General features: G+C 41.1%; 1 protein-coding gene across 1 annotated transcript in view; it reads right to left on the bottom strand.

The window, feature by feature from the left end:
* Nucleotides 1-24,711, bottom strand: part of LOC149242315 (Leucine-rich repeat (LRR) family protein) — a 209,530-nt gene that overhangs the window by 42,195 nt on the left and 142,624 nt on the right. Inside the window, exons 3-5 of the mRNA XM_089374204.1 lie at nucleotides 9,128-9,174; nucleotides 8,809-8,917; nucleotides 8,381-8,466 (exon numbers count right to left, since the gene is read on the bottom strand). Coding sequence (XP_089230330.1) covers nucleotides 8,381-8,466; nucleotides 8,809-8,917; nucleotides 9,128-9,174 — 242 coding nt within the window. The remainder of the gene's footprint in view (nucleotides 1-8,380; nucleotides 8,467-8,808; nucleotides 8,918-9,127; nucleotides 9,175-24,711) is intronic.

Here is a 24,711-nt window from a genome sequence, read left to right as displayed (position 1 = left end):
GTGCGGAACTAACCTTGATGATGAAATATGCCAAGCGAACGCTGTCAGATCCCATGAAACCCCTCTGAGACCCCTAATGATGTAATCCTGCTCCTGTGGCTTGGCCATCACATACCCTAAAAATCCATCCTGGTTGTACTATAGAGGAAATTGAAAAAGGGGACATTACATTTTACTCCAATATGCATGAGAAAGGAATTCCCAGAATAATATTAAATTTCCATTCAAGCCTAGCCATAACAACCTACTTGCACAAGAAAGGGGTCCTATGCCCATCATTTCAATATCCATCCATGATTCAATGGTTGCCTTGAATCTGCTTCCTATGACAATACCTAGAAACAAATGCATGCACTGAGTGACAGCAACATGTCATATATAATCTCCTATCATGGGGCAAGTTTGTGCCCTTCATTAATTTCATTCGGTAGTGGCCATCTTGCTCTACTTTCCATGGAGTTCATCAGCTAAAAATATCTTCACTATCAACGTTTTGGGAACTCAATCTCAGCACTCCTATCTCCAGAACAGGCCATATACAAAGATCACAATCTTGATACAGTTTCTTCACATTTCAAAGCTAGTTTGAACTTTGGACAGTCAAAACCCTGGAAAATTTGACAAAATTGATAATATCAAAAGGAAATCAACTCTCAAAACCTTTGGACCCAAGAAAGGTACCCGAAAACCTTAGAACCCTAAGTGCTATAAAGGAGAGAGTATCTAGCACAAGTAATTCCTCTGTGTGACCATCTGTTTACAATCTGTGCAGAAGACATGTGAAAATTTTGAGACAAGTAATGCCCTGGCCCCCAAAGATTGAATGGTTCAACCACAGAAAGGGTAGGATGTAGATCTGCATGCGACAGCAGAATGGCAGATCTGAATCCCAATAGGCTAGAATGAGAGGCAAATTTGACAGGCAGAAAGGCCCAGAGACATTTCTAAGCGAGAACAGTGTTAGGCTGGTTCTAATATCATGTCAGATCAGGATAAATAATTCCACTTATTGATATTCTATTAATGTGAATTCATATTTATACAACGAGGTGACTCCTGGTTTCATTTTTCAAGTTGTAGAAATTTCTGTTTTCCCACCCCGGTTTTCAGTTTCACCTTATTTCTCCCATGTAGTTAAATGCCCTTTCCCATAACCATACATTTAACAAGCTGAAAAAATAAATATTGCTGAAAACACAAATTCTGGAAATTTTACAGAATGCTGGAAATTGCAGAAATAAAAATCAGCAGTAATAAACAGCCATTAAAACACATTTAAACACTGAGATTTTTTGTCAACTTGACCCTGGAAAAACCCCCTACAACTCTTGGGGAAAACCAGTTTGAGAGGTCTTTATTTCTGAAAATTGCCTTTTTACAGTGAGAAATATTCAGCAAAAAATCAGCAAGCAAATTTACAACTTATCTCTTTTCTCGTGCCTCACAGCAATCTGGAAATTACAGCAAACAGGACAGCAATAAATGTTGTAGGGCCTCCTCGATTTTCGTGCCCACTTTCAGCATTAAATGCATATGTACGGACAGCATTAAATGCACTGTACGGCCTGCAACAAATGTGTTGTACGGCCCTCGTTTTGCGTGCAGAAAAACCAGCAAACTGCTCCTCGATTTTGTGCAAACCACTCCTCGAAAATCGTGCCAAAATCTGCCTTTCACTGTGTGTTGAATCAGCTGTACAAATCTGCTCAACTGTTGCCTTGGAATGTGTGCCAAGCTGATGTCTCCTTCTCCTCCCTGCTCAGAAATCTCTCTTGCTCTCTTGCTCTCCTTCTCCCAATCTGCTCATGAAAGAATGAATGACCTTTTCCTCCTTTTCCTCCTTTAATCTAACCCCAAGTGACTTTTGGGTGATCAAAGTGACTTTTGGGTGATCCATAAATCCAATGGCTGAAATAGATTAAGATCTAAGACTGAGATTAAATACTCATTTAAATCTCACTTTTTATTTTTTAATTCGCCCCACTTTAATAAAGACCCACTTAGTCATTTATTTCCGAAGTCACTTTTCCTTTCTAATTTTTTCATTGACTTCATAAAAGTCACTTTAAAATTAGACTTAATAATTTTATCACTTAAAGTCACTTTTAAATTAGATTTAACTTTATAAAAATTATAAAGTTACTTTAGGAGAAAAATTAAATTCTTTTGGACACTTTTCCCTAGGCCAAAAATCAAAGCCTTAAGGAACCACCTGTCCTCCGATACCAAATTTTAACACTCCCTCTTACCGAGGAAGGTGTTCCTCACCACACCCAGCTTGTCTCTGAAGTAGACATGCTTGCCCCGTGGTAAGGCTTTGGTAAGAAGATCTGCAACCTGCTCATCAGTGGAAATATACTCCAGCTTCACAGCTCCCTTCTAAACATAGTCTCTGATGAAATGATATCTGATCCCGATATGCTTTGACCTGTCATGAAAAACTGTATTCTCCGTGAGTTTAATGCAACTCTGATTATCACAGTAAATCACTGAAGGTCTCAACGGCTGACCAAATAAGCCAAACAACATCTTGCGAAGCCAGATAGCCTCACAAATAGCTAGACTGGCTGCCATATACTCTGCTTCCGCTGAACTCAGTGCTACTAACTGCTGCTTCCGGCTGAACCATGACACTACTGCTGAACCCAACCCAAAACAGCACCCTGATGTGCTCTTCCTATCAGAAGCACAACCTGCCCAATCAGAATCAGTGTATCCTGCCAATCTCACTCCATCTCCCTGCCTGTAGTCCAGACCATAATCCACTGTCCCCTGCAAGTACCGCAAAATGTGTTTTGCAGCCACCCAGTGAACCTTCCTAGGCTCACACATAAACTGACTCATCGTGTTGACTGCAAAACAGATATCTGGTCTAGTGTTGACCAAATACATCAAGGAACCAATCAACTACCTGTACAATGTGGGATCCACCAACTCGGAATCTGAAGCATGAAGCTTCTTCCAGTTGGTGATCATCGGTGTCGACATGGGTCTACAATCCTCCATGTGGAATCTGCTAAGGATGTCCACAATATACTTCCCCTGCCCCAGGAAGAAATGCTCCTCCTCCTGCCAAACCTCCAAGTCCAAAAAGTAATGCATCAAGCGATGTCCTTCATCTCAAACTCCGTCGCAATATCTCTCTTGCAGTGCTCTATGAGTCTCTCTGCACCTGTAATGACCAAGTCATCCACATACAGCACCAGAATGAGAGGCTCCTCACCAATCACAATAAAGTAAAGGTTCGGATCTGCCTCACTCTTTGTGAAACCCATCCCCTGCAAGTATGTATCTATCCTGGAGTACCAAGCTCTGGGAGCTTGCTTCAGGCCATAAAGGGCCTTCTTCAGTCTGCACACATGGGACTCCTTCCCATGCACCTCAAAGCCCTGTGGCTGCTCAATGTACACCTCCTCCTGTATGAAGCCATTGAGAAATGCAGTCTTCACATCCATCTGGTGGATCTTCCAACCCATCTCTACTGCTATCGATATAATGGAGCGGATCGAAGTATATCGAGCCACAGGAGCGAAGGTCTCCTCATAATCAACTCCCTCTACCTGGGAGAACCCTCTAGCCACAAACCTTGCTTTGAATTTCTCAATGTTGCCATCTGCAGCATGCTTTACCTTGTAAAGCCATCTAGAAGTAACCACGAATTTGCCCTCAGGCCTCGGCACCACCTTCCAAACATCATTCTTCATGATAGAAGAATACTCCTCCTGCATGGCCTCTCTCCAAACTTGCTGGCTAGCTGCCTCCTCATAGCTAGAAGGCTCACAGTCAAGGATGCCGGTAACCATCGCCATATAGCTACAAAACCTCTCATCTGACCGGCCTCTTCGGCTCAGCAACAGATGAGGCATCTCTCAAGGTGTCCTGAAGCCACTTGGGCTTCCTCTTCCCTGAGCGCACTTCTCCCATAGGAGAATGAAACTCCTCCTCATCACCATCAGTAGCCTGAACTCCTGACTATCTGTCTGTTGTCCTCCTACCTGCACTTGAACCTATAGAAGCTGAGGTACTGTGTGAACTGTCCATCAGTGGACTCCCTAGTGAACTGCTCTGTGAACTGCTCTGCATGCTGTCCGGAGCACCACCCCTCTGGCTCGGCAAGCCACTGCTCACTGACGGACCTGACATCCTCATAGATGTACCTCCGGATCCTCCTGATCTCTGCCCATTGGATCCCTGCGACTGACTCAACTGCTGCTGAGGGTCTGGCTGATCCAGATACTCTAACTCCCGTGACCTCCTAAAGGCCCTGTCCTCCTCGAACTTCACATCCCATCTGACAACACCTCTCCTCTGTGCAGGAATGTAAATCCGAAAGGCCTTTGAGGTCTCACTGTAGCCCACAAAGATACCCTTCTCTGCGGTGGGCTCTAGTTTGGTCCTCTTCTCCTTGGGTATATAGGAGTATGTAATGCATCCAAAGATATGAAGATGACCAATATCAGGCTTCTTCCCAGAGAAAGCCTCCTCCGGAGTCATGTGCCCCAAGGCACGATGCGGACTCCTGTTCTGCAAATAAACAGCTGTGTTGCAAGCCTCTGCCCACAAGAACAATGGCAACCCCTGATCATGTAACATGGCTTTGGCAGCCCCTATGATGGATCTGTTCTTCTTCTCTGCAACCCCGTTCTGCTGGGGGTTGTAAGGAACAGTGAACTCCCTCCTAATGCCTGCCTCCGCACAATAGTCAACAAACTCTCCAAGGGTGTACTCTCCTCCATTGTCCGACCTCAGGGACTTGATCTTTCGACCTGTCTGTGTCTCCACAAGAGCTCTGAACTCCTGAAACCGCTTGAAGACCTCACTCTTGGTCTTCAAAAAATAAATCCAGGTCCTCTTGGAGTGATCATCAATGAATAAAACATAGTACTCATATCCACTCAAGGAAACATGAGACATCCGACCGCTCACATCAGAATGAATCAAATCAAGTATCCCAGTCGCTCTGCTGTCACTGCTGGGAAAAGGGGATTTGGCAAACTTGTCCATCGCACAACCTCTGCAAGTATCAAAGTGATCAGTACTGAAATCTGGCACACCTGTAGTGATCTCCCGCAATGTCCTCAAGGCTCCATGATACATATGTCCCATCCTGCGGTGCCAAATCTCACACAGCTCAGAACTGCTAGCTCTGCTGTCAGTACTACTGCTCAATGCCAAAAGGGGCTGGAATGCAAACTTGTACACCTTTGCATGGCGTACACCTATCACTCTAGCTGAATCAGCTGGAGTGCCCCTGGGATACATCAACACCTGTCCTCCCCTGAACAGTACCTCATATCCTCTGTCCTCCAAAGCTGAGACGGATATGAGGTTCTTCCTCATCCCTGGCACATAAAGAACATCTGACACTTTCAAGGGAGGTTTGGACTCCCTCTGAAATGTTAGTGTCCCCACCCCGACTGCTCTAACAACTCTGTCATCACCGAGTACTACCTCTATATCAGTGCCACTCTCTGAAAGCTCTGAGAAGTACTCACGGACTCCTGTCATATGACGTGAAGCCCCACTGTCCACATACCAGATACCTGAAGATGCTCCGCTAATCGAGGGAAAAGCATGCTCCCTCTGAACCTGTGTGGCAGGTGATCCTGCACTAGAGGACTCACACATAGTGAACGCAAACTCCCAGTCAAAACGACCTGCAAAGTCCTCAATCTCTGTTGAAGTTGCCACGTCTTGGTTCTTCCCCTTCTTCTTCATCTTCTCCAGACACACAACTGCATAGTGTCCCATCTTTTGACAATTCCAACACTTCACCTTGGAATAGTCCTTTTGTGTGTTTCCCTGTTTACCTTTACCTTTGCCTTTGTCCCCACCACTGCTTGTGGAAGCCTACTTCTTCCCTTTGCCTTTCTTGCCTCCTGCCACCAGTGCTACATCCTCATCCTGCTCAACTGGCTTGGTTGTCCCAAGCTGACCTTTCCTGATCTCTGTCTGAATGCAATCATCCCAAAACCTCTCCCATGTGGGAAGGGTCTCACGTGCACAAACACCATCAGCAAAGTTCAACCATGAACAAGGGAGGCCATTCACTGCAATTCGCACCAACTCAGTGGGTGGAATGGCCTCTCCAATCGCTGCCAACTCATCTCTCACATTAGTAATCTTTGTGAGATATCCAGCTGCACTATCATTACCCATCTTAATGTTCTTCAGCTTCTCCTTCAGGACCATCTTCCGGTTCTCAGTGGTACTCTGGTAGAGATTGGACAATGCTGTCCACATCTAATGGGCATTGCTCTTTCCTCTCACATGAGGAATGCAATGGTCTTTAATTCCGTCTAGAATCAGCCTCTTACCCTTATTGTTCTTCTTATTATACCCAGCCAACTGAGTAGCATCAGTAGGCACAACAACAGGGTTCTGTGTGGTATGCACCATGATATCCCAGACTTCTGCCTCCTCAAAGATACTCTACATTCTCTCCTTCCAAACGTTGTAATTTGTATGCCCATCCAGCCTATCCTCCACCCTCAATCCCAATGACATCCTGCTGTCCTAAAACTGAAAAATAGCACTGCTGTAGTAAAGATAAAACTGTTGTTTATGAAAAAATCAGCTTGCTGGAATTTTCTGAGTGAAAAATCAGCAGCAGTAATTTTTCCTTTTGCTATCCCAAACTGCCCTTCAGCACTCAAGCTCTGATACCATGTAGAAATTTCTGTTTTCCCACCCCGGTTTTCAATTTCACCTTATTTCTCCCATGTAGTTAAATGCCCTTTCCCATAACCATACATTTAACAAGCTGAAAAAATAAATATTGCTGAAAACACAAATTCTGGAAATTTTACAGAATGCTGGAAATTGCAGAAATAAAAATCAGCAGTAATAAACAGCCATTAAAACACATTTAAACACTGAGATTTTTGGTCAACTTGACCTTGGAAAAACCCCCTACAACTCTTGGGGAAAACCAGTTCGAGAGCTCTTCTTTATTTCTGAAAATTGCCTTTTTACAGTGAGAAATATTCAGCGAAAAATCAACAAGCAAATTTACAACTTATCTCTTTTCCCATGCCTCACAGTAATCTGGAAATTACAACAAACAGCGCAACAATAAATGTTGTACGGCCTCCTCGATTTTCGTGCCCACTTTCAGCATTAAATGCAGCTGTACGGACAGCATTAAATGCGATGTACATCCTGCAATAAATGCGTTGTACAGCCCTCGTTTTGCGTGCAAAAAAACCAGCAAACTGCTCCTCGATTTTGTGCAAACCACTCCTCGAAAATCGTGCCAAAATCTGCCTTTCACTGCGTGTTGAATCAGCTATACAAATCTGCTCAACTGCTGCCTTGGAATGTGTGCCAAGCTGCTGTCTCCTTCTCCTCCCTGCTCAGAAATCTCTTTTGCTCTCTTGCTCTCCTTCTCTCAATCTGCTCATGAAAGAATGAATGACATTTTCCTCATTTTCCTCCTTTAATCTAACCCCAAGTGACTTTTGTGTGATCCAAGTGACTTTTGGGTGATCCCTAAATCCAATGGCTGAAATAGATTGAGATCTAAGGCTGAGATTAAATGCTCATTTAAATCTCACTTTTTATTTTTTAATTCACCCCACTATAATAAAGACCCACTTAGTCATTTATTTCCAAAGTCACTTTTCCTTTCTAATTTTTTCATTGACTTTATAACAGTCACTTTAAAATTAGACTTAATAACTTTATCACTTAAAGTCACTTTTAAATTAGATTTAACTTTATAAAAATTATAAAGTTACTTTAGGAGAAAAATTAAATTCTTTTGGACACTTTTCCCTAGGCCAAAGATCAAAGCCTTAAGGAACCACCTGTCCTCCGGTACCAAATTTCAACACAAGTGTTCGTTCATCTTCCTATTCTCCTATCTGTCCTAATAATTTACAATTTTACTTACAAGGACAAAAATCACAAATTATTGTGTCCAACAACATGGTTGCTTTCGTTAGCAAAGTTAATTGTGTAAGTTGTTGTCAGCATATATTTGAACACTGACCATGAAATCACAAGGGATTGGCTGTTGGATTAGCATTTAAGGGATAAATTTTTCCTTTAATGTCTGAATATTAACTAACTAAATTTCTGAATTTTCATAGAAAAAGGAAGGACCATGAAAATAGTAAATACCTATCTAATGCACTACAGGATCAAAAACTGCAAGCATCCTCTTTTCTTTACTCATGCAAATATAATATTATTAAAGCAGATGACAACTAAAGTAAAACAAATGAGATGTGCAGTTCTATCTAGAAATATTCAGGAAAGAGGAATTGATAAGCGAATTGAAACATTGAAAAATTCCCCATTCATATAAATACAAATCAATAAAATATATTCATTTAGCTACTATAGAATTTCTGTTTAACATTGCAATGATTCTTACATTGCGTAGGCTCCCTATTGTCTCTGGTAAAGATCTTAACGAGTTATGTGATACAGATAACCTCTCAAGCCGAACAAGTAATCCTACTGAAAACACATAAAACCATGAAGAAATGTCAGATGAAAATAAAGTCCTTATGTTCCAATTTGGATTTAGTGGTGTCAATTCAAATCACTTTTAACATAAAAACAAATACCGAAACCTGTCTTCTGCCTAAAAGCTAACAAGTTATTCTTAAAGTTAAACCCAGCAAGGGGGTACCTATCCTGGTCCGAAAAATCTTAAAAACAGGCAAAAGGAAAATAAACCTACATAGGAACACCAAACCATAGAAGCGGGGGAAATCACTGCAAAGCAAAAGGGTGGATGCAAGAAAACTGCATTATCTCATCAGTTTTATGCAACATGACTCAGATGACAGAACCTACATTCGTCGGGTAAGGTTGTAAGTCGATTATCATCAATGGCAAGCACCTTAAGTGACTGAAGCTTGCCCAAAGTTATGGGTAGCCGTTCTAGGTGATTCTCAGACAAAATCTGGCAAACACAAAAAAAATAGGAATCAGTATACTTCACTCTGTAAGTGTTAATGATATTTATACATGAGTCAAGGTTTTATCTATTTTAAGCTTTTACAAATTAAGATTATATCATTATAGTAATGACATCATGTGCAGACTCTGAAAATGTCATAGAGTCTACTACTGCTTCACACGCAGTAAACAAGTATCACCATCCTCATCTCACCAAACGTTGGATGTTCACAAGGCTTCCAATCTCCAAAGGAATGTCAACTGCACAAAGCAAAGGACCAATGATTTAAGCAACCACAGACAGACATTAGAAAGAAAACATGTTAAATCTAAGATCATAAGAATCCGTTCACTGTGATTGATACATTTCCTCTGCCTTGACAACGTTCTCATGGTCTATTGATGACCGGTTGTACACTTCAATTCTGTTAACCTATTTCCAGGTATTTCTTGGGCATTATTAGAGTTATCTTCACATCTCTGTAGTACAAGAACCAAGGAAGGAAAGATATGGCTATCTATACTAAAAGGAAGGAAAAATAATGAATTACTAAACTATTCCATAAGCCAAGGAAGTTTACAAAAAAGGATTAAGTTGTAAAGTATTTCCTTGGCAGATTTCACTTACTTTTTACTAACCTCGTTTTGTTGAACCTAGCATCTAATATTTCCTACATCACAAAAATCAATGCCTCATTATATTTGTATGGTCTGTAAATTCATAATACTAAGTTCATATCTTAGAAGATAGAAAACCTTCATGGAATCACAACAAATGTTTTCCAGATAGCAAGAGAGCTTAAAAGCAATTTAAGCAGCTTATTGGAGAGAATATATAACTGAAACCCTACTTAAAAAACACCATCTGAAATAATTCAATTGATACAACGAACAAAAGCAAATCTGCTGATCAATAACTGTTCATGTTTTACTAATAAAAGAACACTTCAGCAGAAAATGCCCCACAAATTGGACTGAAGCAGGCTTAACCAACATGAAACTACGTTTGCGGAATCATTTGTTACTGCAGCACTTAAATTAAGATGAAATTTGGGGAAGTTTCTCTGTACAAAAGTTCTATCATGCAGATTCTTAAAAATGCAATCAATTCTTCATATATCATTGAAAATGCCCAATAATGGAAGTCTCATAATAATGTGTGTACTGTTACCCCCTGATATGTACGGGTAACTAGACGATTATTTTCACTTGTGATTGTTATCATAGCAATTCCACAGATAAGATCTATGGTTTTACATGGACATCTGGCTAGAGATGCTCCCTACATTTGCTCTGTTGCTTTTTCCTTGGCAATTCAAAAACAGGTCTATGTCTAAAACACAATCATAAACACACTAAAATGCCACAACACAAGCACTTCGCACAGCGGAAAACGTAAGGCAATGAATCGATGAGGCACAATAAATTTGTCAATCCAAAACTTGCTTGTATTACAACTTTAATACAACAAACATAGGGCTCCCATACCAGGGATCATGGCCCTTACAATTAGCCCTGATACAAAGAAAACTAGAGCTTGATGTCAAAAACAAATGACAACCAATCTACCCTTGAACAAGACACACTTGACTTGCTGTAGGAAGTTGGAATGTTCACACCAGCCTTTCAGTCCACGACTCCACGTACCTTGAACACCTGGCAGGTCCTTTGCCACCTATACTCGCAGATGATACTGCTGCTCAAATACCTCCACCACTGCTGCTCCAGAATGGCTTGCATCTTCAGCTCATCAAACTGCCTCTATCAGTACACTTGTCTTCTCCCAGCTCATGTTCAGTCTTCTCCCAGCTCACTGAACATAAGTCAACAAATCTACCCTCCAACAGTGCTCTAGTTGCTCCTTAGATCACTATTCTTAGGGTCTTCAATCAGTCCGCCCTCTATCAGTCCTTGCTGCTCCAAGAAGATTGAACCTAGGGCTTCTATAAACAGCCCTCTTAACTGGATTCTTGCTGCTCCAAGATATTACTCCTTAGGGCACACAAACCAGCCCTCATACAGTCCCTTAACACCCCATAAGATGACTGAACATAGTGCTTCTTGCACAGCCCACACAGCAATGAATAACCTCTTGCTTCAATGTACTTAGGGCTGCCACCAAACTGCTGTCCAAGCACTCCTTGTTGGACAGACCTATACCATCACCTTCACTTCTTTCTCCTTCATTCAGCTCCATGCTGGCCCACCTTTCCTCACATTACATCACCCCTCTCCTCTGTCCAAACACACACACTTCTGTTCACTCTTTGAGTCAGGTTTCAACCTCTTTGAAGTTCAGAACATACACAGAAATGTGTGTACAGACCAGCAGCCCCAATCACAGAGATATATCTACGTAATAGTCTGTTCTTCAGGGTCTTGGCCCTTCCCTTCAACACAGAAACTAAGTGCACTGATCACAGACTTCAGGGCAGAATATCATGGGCTGAGTATCTACAGAAATAGCCCTAACTAGTGCATGAACCAATCACAGTAAATGACATCTATACATGCCTATAAAGACCTCCAACAGGGGCAAAAATCACAGAGGTACCTCATCTCACTCCTGGGCAGATTCATCCATCAAAACAGAGATATAATCACTACGAAAATAACCCAGCTCTTCCTTACTTGAGATCTGCAGCTCCCTGAGGTACTTGAACTCTCCTTGGTCAGAAATTACATGAGAATGTGCTTGCTTGAATGGATGCCAAATGGTCTCAATCTCATCTCTTCTTATAGTGTCTTAGGTGGTGCCATTTTCACCAAGGGTTGTGTCTTGTCGGCCAAGCTGACTTGAGCCTACACATAAAAACCCCACTAATCATATGAGATAAAAAAAAAAATCATTTGACTTTTCGTAACTGCATTGAAGCCCTAGGTGCCCCTTAGCCCTCAAGGGTGCCCCTCATGCATCCAATGAATAAACAATTAATTTCCACTTGGGTCCTTTGCCCACCACTTTGGGTACAAAGCCCACTGCTTGGGTACATTACCAGAAAACTCCTTTCTGTGGGTCAACTCCTCACAAACCCAGTACCCCAAAGGTTGTAGGAGTACCTCCCAAGCTACACATTTCAACACTCCCTTTTAGCAACGGAGGTACTTCCACCACTTGGAAGTATCTCATCATCATCAGCGACCCTAGCCCAATCTCTGGCATTCAACACTACAACATACCCTGTAGAATGAACCACATTATCCTCAGTAGTGTCCCTACCTCAATCTCATCAGAACTTGAAGATTCAAACTTCCATAGGGCAGCTGATAATCCTTCACAGTCTCCATCTAAAGCTAGAACCCCTTTGAGTCTAAACCTCCATTGACTCACCCCGCTTTCCCTCCTAGAAAGTTTTGCTACTGAACTTGTGTCCTTCCAAGGTCAAATTGAGTTGCGGTCGAACACTGGGTCTAATCAATCTATGTTAATTTTTGTAGCATCGAATGTGTTCTAGCCACGAAATTTGGTGGAGAGGCTAGAATACATGAGATCTCCAAAACCCATAAATTGTTTCTAGAAATTTTGCCTAGAAGTGTCTCAATTAGATTATTAACCGTTTCTTTTAATATTTCCTAAGTCTAAACTTAGGGAATATGGTTAATTAATCAATATTAATTGAGATAAGGTGAGAATCATCTAGAAGCTCACAGGGATCGATCCAGAGATGATCTTAGCCATTTATTAAGTTTTAATTTTGGTCGTTGGTGCTCCAACAATGGATTATAAGAGGAGGTCAATGTGGTAATGAAGAATACACCAGTGCAAATAATCAGTTGCCCAGGTAGTTCGATTTTCTTAGTAGCAATATCTCAGCAAAGAAGATAGAGCCAGAGGGTGAATAGCAAGTGGAAGAGGAGGATAGCAGCATTTCGGGAGGAAGGTTTCCAGTCCCCAGAAGAGGCAAACGAAGGAAGGCCAAAATTCTCACAGGGTCAATGTAAGCTTTGCCTAGAAGGCTCAGTGCAAAGGCTAGGGAGGTAATTTCGGAGGCAGAAATTAGTTGTGGGGTGAAAAAAAATTCTCACAATGATTTTGCCATTATTTTATTCAAATTAGATTACCAGTTGGGCATCTAAATTTTTGTACTCAGAATTGCTGCTGAAGAATAATAATAAAACACTCATCTACTGCATCGGTTTTCCCACATTGGGTTTTTCCGAAGACAATTGTCCAAAAATAATTGTGTCAAAATTTTTGCGTGTGCTAGAATTTCTCACCTTTCAGTATTTTATTTTCCGCAGTATTTTTATGGTGAAAATTGCAACTGTGATTTTATTTGTTGTTTGCCATAGCAAATAAAATGCATAATTAAATTTACAATTAGAAGAATAATTTCCAGTTGTTCCAATAGATAAAATTTCACATGGTATCAGAGCACAGTTGATCAACCAGAGAGCTCAGAAGCAAAAAGAAGGAATTTTGTTGTTCAAGTGAAGAACAGCAGACCGAAATTTCCAAAGGCAATGCAGTCTTTTGCCAGGAGGCCGAATTACTTGAGGAAACTCAATTTTTCAGGGTAGAAAAATTCAATTTCCCAGATCTACTGATTCCAGAGGCAGAGGGAGCAACTCTATTCTTTTCATTAGGTAGATCTCTCGCTGGACGCAAAGGGTTTTGCAACAGTTGCTAGAGAAAATCCAACATCGGGTAAAAGAGGAATAGCACACTGTCAATTCTCTAGCATAACCATGGACAGAATCGACATTTAGGAGGCTTCAGATTTGTCTTCCAGGTTGGAGGATGAATTTGCTTGCTTTTCAGGATCAGGTTCACAAGGTGTCTGGTATATAGACAGTGGAGCATCAGCTCACATAACAGGGGTTAGAGAGTATTTCTCTAGCTACAAGGAGTAGCAGATGGACTTCCAGATTACTATGGGAAACAAGATGAAATGTGTTGATTTGGGGTAGCATCAGATGTGCTCTAGCCACGAAATTTGGTGGAGAGGTTGGGGCACATGAGATCTCCAATACCCAGGAAGGGTTTGGGCAGATTCTAAACAGTTCAGGATATATTAAAATAATTAATATTTGTAATGGAGTCCTTAAGTCTAAACTTAGGGAAATTAAAATATTAATGTGGATTAATATAACACTGTGTTAGAATGGTCCAAAAGACATGGATCAAGCCAGATCTAATCTTAGTCGTTGATTAGGGACTTAATCTCGGTCGTTGATATGTCAACGAGAAAAGTATAAGAGGAGGCTTGAGGGTCACTTGGATAGTACACCAGAGTGATCAGTCATTCTATTCTCTAGAGCACAGTTTGCTAAGAGAGATAGAATCAGTGATCGAAGTTGCAGCTGAGGGGCATTAAGTACAGAGAGTCAGAGAGGCAGAGATAGTATCGGGAGAGCAGTGCAGGAGCAAAAGAGAGTGATGCAGTAACAGCCAAGGCCACACAGAGGTAGCCGGGAGCTGCGCAGTGCTTCAGAGTGGCCAGCATTGCTAGCGCAAAGGGCCAGAAGGTTGACGCAGGCCCATTCAGGGTGACGCAAGGCTAGCATTGGGCAGAGAGAGGCTGACGCAGTCCAAAAAAGCAAACATTGGGGTTTCTGGGGCAGATTGGAGCTGAGGAGCTACCGGAAGGTTTATCCAGGGTTTCAGCTGGGACATTTGTCTCAGACTGAGAGGTACTACTGCTAGGACATTTGTACTCTGAAATTGTTAATACGAAAACCCTCAGATAGCTGCACCAGTTTTCCCGCATTGGGTTATTCCAGGGACATTGGTCCAAAAATAACGGTTTCATTTGGTGTGATTGTTTATGTTTCCCTCAGTTGTTGATCTGTAATATGTTGAGCATGCACTAGCGTTTATTTTCAGTATTTACATTGTAAATAACTTGTTAAGTAACGGAACAAGAAGGTAGGAATAAATCAATAAAGTGCATGGAGGGTTTCTAACTGGTAGACTTAAAAACTTTTTCTAGCTGGTAGACTTAGAAACTTCAACAAAATGTACTCTAATAGGGAGAGGTATCATAGATTTTTAGGGGGATTCAAGAGCAAACACCAATGCTACAGACGTATTGCATGTGCCAGGATTGGGTATGAACCTGATTTCAGTATCCCAATTACAGGATAAGGGGTATGATATTCACCTCGTAGGGAAGAAAGTGTATGTCAAAAACCCAGGCTGGAAAAAGGTAAGACAGATTGGAGTTTGAAGTAACAAATTGTACCTGTTATATATTGACTCTCCAATGGCAATAATAAGCAGTGACAGTAGTAGTGGGAAGGAGTTGAATGAGTTATGGCATAGGAGAATGGGACATCTACACCATGGAGGACTCAGGATGCTCAGAGAAACAGTAACAGAGGTTCCAGAACTTGGCACGAAACACAATGATGTGTGTAGAGGATGCATACTTGGGAAGTATGCTAAGGCAGCATTTTCAAAAAGTGACAACAGAGTTGATGGCGTGTTAGGACCTATACATCCAGATCTTTACGGCCTAATGTCCACTAAAGCTCTCAGCGGTGCTAAAAATCTCGTCACCTTCATTGATGACCATTCCACGAAGACCTGGATCTACTTCTTGAAGACCAAAGATGAGGTCTTCGATCGTTTCAGAGAGTTTAAAGCTCTCGTGGAGAATGCGACAAGGAAGAAGATCAAGGCAATTCGTTCAGATAATGGTGGAGAATATATTGATAAAGACTTCACAGATTTCTATGCAAAGGAAGGCATCAAGATAGAATGGACAGCTCCATATTATCCACAGCAGAATAGTGTAGCAGAGCGGAAAAACAAAACCATTGTTGGAGTTGCAAAGGCTATGTTATATTACCAGGATTTACCCAGATTTCTATGGGCAGAGACATGTAACACGGTAGTATATATCCAAAACAAGACTCTTCATAAAGCATTGGGGAAGAAAACACCAGAAGGAGTCTTCACAGGGAAGAAGCCAGAAGTTAGTCACTTCAAAAATTTTGGCAATGTTGCTTATTGCCATGTGGCAAATGAGAAACGTGTCAAACTTGATCAGACTACAAAGAGGGGGTTATTCATTGGATATAGCGAAACCTCAAAAACATACATGATCTACATTCCTAGCCATAGGAAGATTGTAGCAAGGCAAGACATGGAGTTCAATGACGATCGAGCTTTCAGGAGATCTCATGAGATCCCTGTAGGTGATCAGAATCAGTCAGCAGAAGCTCCTTCGGTCCAGCAGCAGGGCCAGCCAATGGGACAAGCAGGAGGACAGTCACAAGGATCGAAAACTGTGACCAGTACAAGTATTTTCTCATGTGCAGGAAATTCGGGGAGTTCTCAACAGATGGAGCAGCAGAGGCAGGAAGAGGAGGAGTTGGCTGAACCTCCCACGAATAGTGGTCGAGCCAGCAGAGAGGTTCGTCAGACATTGAGAGATGCAAAGGAGTTTATTGGAACTCCTAGGACGAGCAAAAGATAGTGCAGACAACCTAACAGGTACCAAGCATTGGTGGCTCAAGTTGCAGAACCTTCCAACTTTCAGGAGGCCACTCAGCATCAAGTATGGGTAGATGCCATGGTAGAAGAGTATAGCTCTATCAAGAAGAATGATGTTTGGGAGGTAGTGCCAAGGCCAGAAGACAGATCAGTTGTAGGTTCTATATGGATCTACAAGATCAAATAAGCTACAGACGACAGTGTGGAAAAATACAAGGTTAGGTTCATGGAAAAGGGGTGTGCACAAAAAGAAGGGATATATTATGAGGAGACCTTCAACACAGTTTCCAAATACACTTCTATCCGGTCAGTTATATTCTTAACAGCTCGGATGGGATGGCAGATTCACCAGATAGACGTCAAGACAACCTTCTTGAACGAGGTGATAGAGGAAGAAGTGTACATAGAATAGCCAGAGGGCTTCAAGACTCATGAGAGGCGCACTCATGTGTGCAGACTGAAGAAAGCTCTATATGGACTCAAGCAAGCTCCCAAGGCATGGTACGATAGGATTGACAGCTATTTGCAGCAAATGGGATTCGTCAAGAGTGACACAGATCCCAACCTTTACTATTTGATGGTAGAGGGTGAACCACTAATTCTAGTTTTGTATGTGGATGATCTCTTTTTGACAGGATCATCAGGGCTCATAAAGGACTACAAGAGGAACATGGCAGTAGAGTTTGACATGAAGGATTTGGGGTTGATGCACTATTTCCTAGGATTGGAAGTGTGGCAGAAGGATGGGGAGATCTTCCTTGGGAAAGGAAAATATGCTACATATATTCTAAAGAGGTTCAGAATGCAGGATTGCAGACCCATGTTTGCGCCCATGATCACCAACTGGAAGAAGATAGACGCATCAGATGACAAGGATGTTGACCCCACCTTGTATAGACAACTTATTGGATCTCTTATGTATCTAGCCAATACGAGGCCAAATATTTGCTTTGCAGTCAAGACTCAATACCCTTAGTCAGTTCATGGTAGAGCCGAAGAGGGTACATTGGGCAGCAGTGAGGCACATTCTAAGGTATGTGCGTGGCATAGTCAAGTATGGGTTGAGATATACCCGAGGAGATGATGTTAGATTGTGTGGATTCACAGATGCAAATTAGTCAGGCAGTTCAGTGGACTAAAAAAAGTACCTCTGGGTACTAATTCAGTGTTGGATCAGGGATGGTTTCTTGGTGTAGTAGGAAGCAGAAGCTAGTAGCATTGAGCTCTGCAGAAGCAGAGTATATGGCAGCAAGCAAAGCTACAAGCGAAGATATATGGATTCGAAAGATGATGGTGAGCTTGTTCAGGTAGAGGATGGAGGCAACCAATGTCTACTTTGATAATCAGAGTTGCATAAAGCACTCTGAGAATCCAATGTTTCATGACAGGTCGAAACACATAAATATTAGATGCCATTTCATCAGAGATTGTGTACAACGTTGTGCAGTCCAACTACAGTATGTTCCCACAGAAGTGCAAGTTGTAGATATACGCACGAAAGCTCTAGGAAGAGCTAAGTTCGTCTATTTCAGAGAACAGATGGGTATGGTGGCAAAACCGTTTTAGTAGCAAAGGCAGATTACCTTAGATGGTTCTCAGTTGCAGCAGCAACGGATGAGAGGGAGTTGTAGTGCAGATGCAGTATTGACAGCAGTACAACAGGGTCAGCAGCAGCACAGATGTACTGTACATCAGAGTTGCGCAGTGGTTGGTGGGCAGCAGAAGCCAGACATCAGCAGCGTGACAGGGAATGATGGAAAGACAGGGTGTTGTGGCAGGATGTGTAGCACTAGAACACATTCCTCGCTAAGAGGGAGTGTTAAATTTTGTAGCATCAAATGTGTTCTAGCCACGAAATTTGGTGGAGAGGCTAGAATATATGAGATCTCCAAAACCCAGAAATCGTTTCTAGAAATTTCGCTTAGAAGTGTCTCAATTAGATTATTAACCGTGTTTTTAAATATTTCCTAAGTCTTAACTTAGGGAATATGGTTAGTTAATCAGTGCTAATTGAGATAAGGTGATAATCATCTAGAAACTCACACGGAATGATCTAGAGATGATCCTACCATTGATTAAGTTTGAAACTTGGTCGTTGGTGCTCCAACAGTGGATTAAAAGAGGAGGTTGACGTGGTAATGGAGAATATACCAGTGCAAATACTCAGTTGCCCAAGCAATTCAATTTTCTTAGTAACAATAACTCAGCAGAGAAGATAGAACCAGAGGGTGAGTAGCAGGTGGAAGAGGAGGGTAGCAGCATTCCAAGAGAAGGTTTCCAATCTCTAGAAGAGGCAAACGAAGGAAGGTCAAAATTTTCACAAGATCAGCAGAAGCCAATGTTCCACCAAGACTCCGGGATGAGGAGACGCGGGTGCAGGGAGACGCACAAAGCAGACGTGTGGGAGTACCCACAAATTTTAAGGAAATTTAGGGGGGACGGGAGGACATCGAGGTATATAATTTTTTTCCTTTTATATATATATATATATATCAAATTCATATTCTATAATGGATGCATAAATACACACATACTTATTTGAATTAAATAATGAAATACATTGATCCATACTCATCATCCTTACTAATACATACATGATTCATCCATAGACCACGAGATTCAACAATGAAATACTCTGATCCATATTCATTATTCATTATTCATTATTCACCATTCTAGAATCTACATTGATTTAAATATTAAATTCATCATTCTAGATTCTAAATTGATTTAAAATTTAAATTCATCATTCTAGAATCTAATTAGTGCTAAGAAAAATAGACTATAATAGAGACTGAAATCTAAAGCCTGGAATAGTAAATTGATATAGCTAAAACTCAAAAACAGTGGAGTGATGAGTCTAAAAGTCACTCTAAAATACATAAAGGGCTTGGTGCTCTTGATTAAATATTAATTCCATACCGTTCTACATGACAAAATGCAATGGAAACATTGCAATCCATAGAATCCTGAATTCCTGAAAAACTGTTAAGTCTGCTGGATTTTGAGTGAGATCTAAAATTCTACTTTCTCCATATGAAATCCAATGAAGTCAGAACCACTCTCAAACATCCTGAATCATTTCATGGTAATGTTAAAAATTTAAGTAATTTAAGAATTTAACATTACCATGAATTGCATAGCATTAATAGGGAAATATGGTCAAATACTAGGCTTTCCCTATCATAAATCATTGTTTACAAGCAAATTTAAGGGGGGACGCATAGCCCATTTTGAGGGGGGACGCCCAAGCGTCCTCCTTTTGAGGAGTCGCGTCCCCACACTAGGGAAACGTCCCCCCTGCGTCTCCCTGTGTCTCCCAAAAAGGGGGACGTGGGGAAACATTTCCCCAGACGTCCCCCGTCCCAGGTGCGTGGGGTGCGATAGGTGTGCGCACCCGACCTTGGGGGACGCGTCCCCGTAGAACACTGGCATGAGCTCTGCACAGAGGATGACGCGGTAGGATCAGAGCAGAGGCTAGGGAGGTAATTTCAAAGGTAGAAATTAGCTGTGGGGTGAGAAAAAATTCTCACGATAATTTTGCCAATATTTACCTCAGATTAGATTGCCAGTTGGGCATCTAAATTTTTGTACTCAGAATTGTTGCTAAAGAATAATAATAAAACCCTCATCCGTTGCACCGGTTTTCCGACATTGGGTTTTTTTGGGGACAATTGTCCAAAAATCACTATGTCAAAATTTTTGTGCACTAGAATTTCTCAACTTTTAGTATTTTATTTTCCGCAGTATTTTTATGGTGAAAATTGCAGCGGTGATTTTATTCGTTGTTTGTCGTAGCAAATAAACTGCATAATTAAATTTACAGTTAGAAGAATAATTTACAGTGTACCTGGGCGATATCCCACGTGGATGGGACGGCACGATATTTGCCTCCCCACCCAGGTTCGACCCACGGGCTACATGCTGTGTTGTCGTCTATTGACGCAACGATTGTAAATATGGTCTATTGTAAAAATATTGTTCTGGGGTTAATATAATGTTTCTTCAAAGGGATTTACCCCCCCCCCCCCCCCATTTTAAAATAATTTCCAGTTGTTGCAATAGATAAAATTTCACAATCTAGACAACTGCAACTCAACTCAGCAAGCAATCTCATCTTCTTGGATCAAATACCTCATGTGCATGACTCCAACATCGGATGTGAAATTTCACAACCCAATGAAGACACTAGCTTGCCATCATCTCCTCCTTCACACATCGCTAGCTCATTCATCCCAAAGCACCCCCTGAGCAGTCCCAACAATCTTCAACAAGTCATTAGAAGTCCATGATTTGCAACCTGCCACACAACAAATTGTTGTTCACCAGGTTCTCCACCAATCCACCAGAACTCCCAGCCTATCTCGTCACCTAGCCAGTCAAGACCACACTTCCATGTTCTCAGCTGAACCTTTTGCTCCATGTTTAGGGAATTTCCCAGCACCCTCTTAAGCTGCTTCGCTATGCACACTTTGATTCAGTTGTCCGTTAAAAGTAGCTTTAATCCCATGTTGAATTTTTCTTCGGCAATTCAAACTCAGGTCTATGTCTAAAACACGATCATAAACACACTAAAAGGCCACAACACAGGAATTTTGCACAACGGAAAATGTACAGCAGTGAATCATTGAAGTACACAAGAAATTTGTCAACTCAAAACTTGCTTGTATTATAACTTTAATACAACAAACATAGGATTTCTATAACAGGGATCATCGCCTTTACAATTAGCCCTGATACAAGGAAAACTAGGTCTTGATGTCAACAACGTATGACGACCAATCTACCCTTGAACAAGACACCTGGACTTACTTGTTGTAGGAACATTCACACCAGCCCTTTTGGTCCACATACCTTGAACATCCGGCAGGTCCTTTCGCACCTATACTTGCAGATGATACGGAAGCTCCAATACCTCTGCCACTGCTGCTCACAAGTTCTTCAGCTGCTCTAGAATGGCTTGCATCTTCAGCTCATCAAACTGCCTCTATCAGTACATTTGTCTTCTCCAAGGTCACTGAACATAGGTCAACAAGTCTGCCCTCCAATAGTCCTCTAGTTGTTCCTTAGATCATTGTTCTTAGTGTTTTCAATCAGTCTACCCTCTATCAGTCCTTGCTGCTCCAAGAAGATTGAACCTAGGGCTTCTATAAACAACCGTCTTAACTGGCTTCTTGCTGCTCCAAGATATCAGTCCATAGGGCACACAAACCAGCCCTCACACAGTCCCTTAACACCCTATAATATGACTGAAATTAGTGCTTCTTGCACAAACCACACAACAATGAATAACCTCTTGCTTCATTGTACTTAGGGCTGTCACCAAACTGTTGTCCAATCACTCCTTGTTGGACAGACCTATACCATCACCTTCAGCACTTCTTTCTCCTTGATTATGCTCCACACTGGCCCACCTTTCCTCACATTACATCACCCCTCTCCTCTGTCCAAACACTTGCACTTCTGTTCACTCTTTGAGGTAGGTTTCGGCCTCTTTGAAGTTCAGAACATACACAGAAATGTGTGTACAAAACAATGGCCCCAGTCAAAGAGATATATCAACGTAATAGTCTCTTCTTTAGGGTTCTGGTCCTCTTCAAGACAGAAACTAAGTGCATTGATCACAGACTTCAGCATAGAATATCATGGGTTGAGTATCTACGGAAATAGCCCTAACAAGGACGCGAACCAGTCAAAGTAAATGACCTCTATACATGTCTGTACAGACATCCAACAAGGGTCAAAGATCACAGAGATACCTCACCTCACTTCTGGGCAGATTCGTACATCAAAACAGAGATATAATCACTACAAAAATGCATCAATATGACCGGAGATCATGGAAATCTTTTTAGCATGATGGAAAGAAGAGTACCCCAAAGGGTAGAGCTTGGAGACAACCACAGCTATGCAGTCAAAGGAGTTGGAAAGGCATCCATTGAGTTAGAATTTGTTAACAATGTTCATCTGAGCAATGTTCTATATGTATCAGGCTTGAAAAAGAATCTAGTCTCTATTTCATGTTTTGAAGATAAAGGAGATAGAGTAGCTTTTGTGGATGGCAAAGTACTTGTATGGCCCAAGGGTTCTAGTATAGACGATGCTATATTCATTGGAATTTGTGAAGGAAGATTGTATAGGCTCGTGAGTAACCCAGCTCAAGCGTACATGATGAAATCAATCCAAGTGAAATATGGCATAGGAGATATGGTCAACTTCATTATAGAGCATTACCAGAACTAAATCAAATAGTTTCAAGCGTCCCTGAATTGTTGATGGATCATGATGGTGTATGTAAAGGTTGTGCTATTGGAAAAAATATCAAGAAACCATTTCCAAGCAGTGACAATAGATCTAAATAACTTTTAGGTTTGATTCACTATGATGTATGTCGTCCTAGCATGGGAGAGCGCTTAGAGGTTCATTATACTATCTGACATTTATTGATGACTTCTCTCGTAAAACATAGATCTATCTCATGAAGACCAAGGATGAAGTCTTCACTAAGTTTCAAAAATTCAAAGCTAAAGTAGAAAGTAAGAAGATCAAGATTTTGAATCTGACGATGGAGGAGAGTACACCTCGAAAGAACTTGTTGCTCTATGTAAGAAAGTTGCAATTAAAAGGGCATTGATTGTTCCCTACAATCCACAACAAAATGGTGTGGCAGAACGAAAGAAAAGGTCCATTTTAGAATTTGTCAAGGCTATGATGCATGATAAGGATTTGCCGATGTTCTTATGGAGAGAAGCATAATTGACAACTATATACATTCAAAATAAAAGTCCTCATCGAATTCTGGAAGATATGACTCCTGAAGAAGCGTTCTCTAGAAAAAAACCAGAGGTTGGACATATGACAATCTTTGGTTGCCCTGTTTACATCCATGTTCCTGAGAATAAGAGGAACAAGCTAGAACTTTTAGGGAAGAAAGGCGTTATCACTTAGAAAAAACCCTGGATGCGGGAAAAACTCTAAGGTAACCTCAAACCACTTTGAGGTTGAAAGCGAGCCCTTCAACCTGGAGAGGGATCTCTCCCTAAACTCAGCTACCCAAGGTCACAGTGGTAGAAGGTTTGCAATAAGTCCTATGGCCAGATTTATTTAAGAAAAACTGAGGTTGGTTGGACTGTAGGAAAATTTCACCATTGGGCATGGAGTTTGACCCAATCAGCTTTATATAATCACAGGTTCAGTGAGCAAACATCACAAAAGCGAGATAGTAACAATTCCTTTGACAATTTTTAGGAAAGTTGGAGGATAGTGAAGGAAATCAGTGTGATATATATGTGAAAAACAAGTATTTAAATATCTGAAACATAAAGAAAATGGAGCACAGCAATATGAATTCCAATTTCAAACCACTTAGCATTCAGACATTGAAGAAAATATTAAACCAAGAGACAGACAGGGAATTATGACACAAGAATTTCTGCAAAACTACTCACATAGACTGCTTTATTATAATCTGATCACACAGTACATAAAGAGGCTATCTTTCAAAAGTTCCAACCCTCTTTCATTTTTCAAAAATTGTTTATATAGAGAGTACAATAGATAAAACAGGTTTCTAGCTTATCCTTAATTACAATCTGCAAAAAATAAAAGAGATAAAGTGTATCTCTCAAATACATGCACATAAACATCTTTCCAAGCCTATCTGCATCTAAAGATCATGTTGTTACTAGAGTCATGGCTAGAGATAAGGATCAGCAAGTTGAATTTGATGAGGTGGCATCCAAGTCAACAGTTGTCCATGAGATTTTTCCTCACGAATTCCTGAAAAATAGGGTCCAGTGATCCTTTTGAAAATCCAAAACCGTGATAGTTGTTAGAAAATCGAGAGAGGCTTTTTTAAAATGGGTTCATTCCGAACAAAAACCTCTTTCGGTTTTGAAAAATTTGTTCTCATTTGTTTGGAAACTGTGCCCTAAATTACTGTGTTGTACAAGAAAAACAGTCTAAAAAACAAAGTTTTTGTCAAGTAAAAACAAATATGCTTTGGCACCTTTTCCCTTTGACTGTTGAGCTTGTGTCATAACTTCCACCGTCCAGAAACACATGCAACGGAGATGGGAGTGGGATTTGATTACAAGAATGTGGGATAAAAATTGTTTTACTTCGGCGGATAAAACAATACAAATGATTAACTCTGCACAACTTTTAACTCATGGTAATATAAGTACTTCCACCATCCAGAAACACTTGAGATTAACCATGCTATTCCATCGGCGCATTTTTTTGGTCATAAAAAAGTTTGCATTTTTCATTTGGCGCTGATTTTTCAGCTGCCAGCATTTAATTGACAGTCTTCAAAAATTCGCACTGCTACTCTGGTTGTTAGCGCAATTTTAAAT

This window comes from Pinus tabuliformis, chromosome 8, assembly GCF_031772625.1.
Source record: "Pinus tabuliformis cultivar Carrire ecotype Pingquan chromosome 8, CPIR1, whole genome shotgun sequence".
NCBI classification, from domain to species: Eukaryota; Viridiplantae; Streptophyta; class Pinopsida; order Pinales; family Pinaceae; genus Pinus; species Pinus tabuliformis.
Note: the sequence above shows the minus strand (reverse complement) of the source record. Positions and strands in the feature narration are given on the sequence as shown.